Source organism: Frankliniella occidentalis, unplaced genomic scaffold (genome assembly GCF_000697945.3).
Source record: "Frankliniella occidentalis isolate FOCC.00 unplaced genomic scaffold, Focc_3.1 Scaffold17, whole genome shotgun sequence".
In the NCBI taxonomy this organism is placed as follows: Eukaryota; Metazoa; Arthropoda; class Insecta; order Thysanoptera; family Thripidae; genus Frankliniella; species Frankliniella occidentalis.
This window is the reverse complement of record NW_026267147.1, coordinates 2117426-2119459: the sequence shown is the minus strand read 5'-3', so window position 1 is coordinate 2119459 and position 2034 is coordinate 2117426. Positions and strand designations below refer to the sequence as shown.

The 2034-nt window shown below is 55.3% G+C and overlaps 1 protein-coding gene across 3 annotated transcripts in view; it reads right to left on the bottom strand.

Annotated features, from left to right (window-relative positions):
• LOC113215508 (MOXD1 homolog 2) overlaps positions 1 to 2034 on the bottom strand; it is a 481769-nt gene that overhangs the window by 23150 nt on the left and 456585 nt on the right. For all 3 annotated transcript variants that reach the window (XM_052264209.1, XM_052264207.1, XM_052264208.1), the window contains 2 exons: positions 981 to 1067; positions 700 to 888 (listed from right to left, as the gene is read on the bottom strand). In XM_052264209.1, the coding sequence (XP_052120169.1) occupies positions 700 to 888; positions 981 to 1067 (276 nt within the window). The remainder of the gene's footprint in view (positions 1 to 699; positions 889 to 980; positions 1068 to 2034) is intronic.

The window sequence follows — 2034 nt, the reverse complement described above, 5'->3', positions numbered from 1 at the left end:
GGTACGAACCATATGAGGCTGGGGAGGGCGTAAAGTGTGATGTGTGACGTCTATTATTAGGCGTTGCGACGCAAACTGCCTGGAGGAGCGAGAGAGATGTGGGCGATGTCGCCAGGATAGGGGGCGTGCCGGGGAGAGCGGGAGAGAGCAAGAGAGACAGAGAGAGAGGCGAGGGGGGAGAGAGTGAGAGAGTGAGAGAGTGAGAGAGCGTTAAGGAATGGGGAGTCTTCTCCTGATGACAGGTTGCGGGAGCCCTACAGGGTGGAGGGAGGCGACGCCGGGTCGCGGGGTGAGCAGGGGGTCCACGAGGGGCTCGCAAAAGGGTGATGGGGCCGAGATTATCATAATGATGACTATAATGATAATGACATCAGAGTAAAGGGGCGTAGCGACAGCGTGGGCGGCGGGGGGAGGGGGTCGGAGGATGGGGGACAGTTGCAAAAGTGTCCCAGAGTAATGGGACCAGTAAGTAGACCCCGGCGACACCAACACTACCGACGACAGCGCCACCCGGATCATCGAGTGCGTGTCGAGCTATGGGCGGTACAATACGGTAGATCTTTTCACCCAAGACGGGAATAATGTACTTTATTCGTAAAAAAAAGTATTCGAATTGTGTACTTTTTCTCTCTATTTTTTACAATCGTAAATTGCGATGTTTTTGTTTTTACGGGGGGCATTTATATGAAAAGGGCATACCTCAGAGCCGACGGCCCAGGTGACCACGACGTTGTGGCAGCTGAGGAACTCGCTTGGCATGTGCGGCTGGTAGCAGGGCTCGCCCTTCGCGCCCACATGCTTCTCGAACAGGGTGGCGTCCCCCGAACACTCGTACACCACCAGGTGGTGCAGGTAGGCCCTGTTGCCCGCCTGGTGGATCGGCTCGTACTGAGGAAGAAAACAATTAAACACCATTACATTAAAATTACTGTTCAAGTCGCATAGTATAGTGTTTCTTCACATAAAGTGATCCAACTTACTTTGACCATATGGTGTTTCCGCCTGAGTTCTGGTAACTTGAAGATCTTGCACCAGTAGAGGGTGTCCTCTGTGTTCGGCAGCTGGACCTGAAGAACACAAAGAAACAACAAAGTTATTAGTAAAACGTAAACTACGAAATTTAATGTACCGGTTTCAACATTCCAGAGGGATGGGGCAGTACAAGTGCAACACGGCCGGATGATTAAAGTCGTTGCAGCTTTGAATTAGGAGCGGGAGCTGCAGCAGCGCGGCCGGCAGCGGCTCAGCTAGCGCCTGCGAATCGGAGGATGCCGTCCCGCCAGCCACGTGAGCGGGGCGGGCGGCCTACCGGGCACCCCAGCAGGCGCTCGCTGCAGCGGGCCGCCACGCCAGCGCGCCGCCCGGCCCGGCCCGAGCTAGACAGAGGAGGAGGGGGAGAGGAGGAGGGGGAGAAGAGGAGAGCTGTTGGGCGAGCAGGCTTGTGGGTGTTATTCTCCAATTAGCAGATCAATCAATTTCCATCGTAATTACTATTGTCCCATGGAGCTGGAGGCAGGCTTTGCGCGCGGCGTGAACACCGGCCCCGCGGAGTGGGAGAGGGGCGGATCGAGAGCGAGAGGGAGAGAGGGAGAGAGAGAGAGAGAGAGAGAAGGGGGGGGGGAGGGAGAAGAGCGCATCGCAATATACCTGTTCGACAACGATTGTGACAACGCACATTATTGTCAGGGCCGCGTGGTTGGCATTAGCATACAGCTAGCAGCCAAGAAGGGACATCAATCCGGTCGCCCAATCAGCCCAACTCGTGCCATTGGTTCGCCGCGTCCATTTCCTCCCCCCACGTTTTCCCCGACTCTTCTGGATTCTATTGTAACGAACGACGCATGGTTGGCAAAAGTTCCTGTTTCAGATAACAACAACACGCGCATTTTGACCCGGTTCAATTCGTTTACATTTCGCGCAGTGTACATGATGCACCCCCCTGCGCCGCCCGCAATCTGCGGTGAATTAGGAACACGGCCTCCGTTTTAAAACGGTAGTGACGCGTCGCCAATCGGACCAATCACGAGAGAAGAG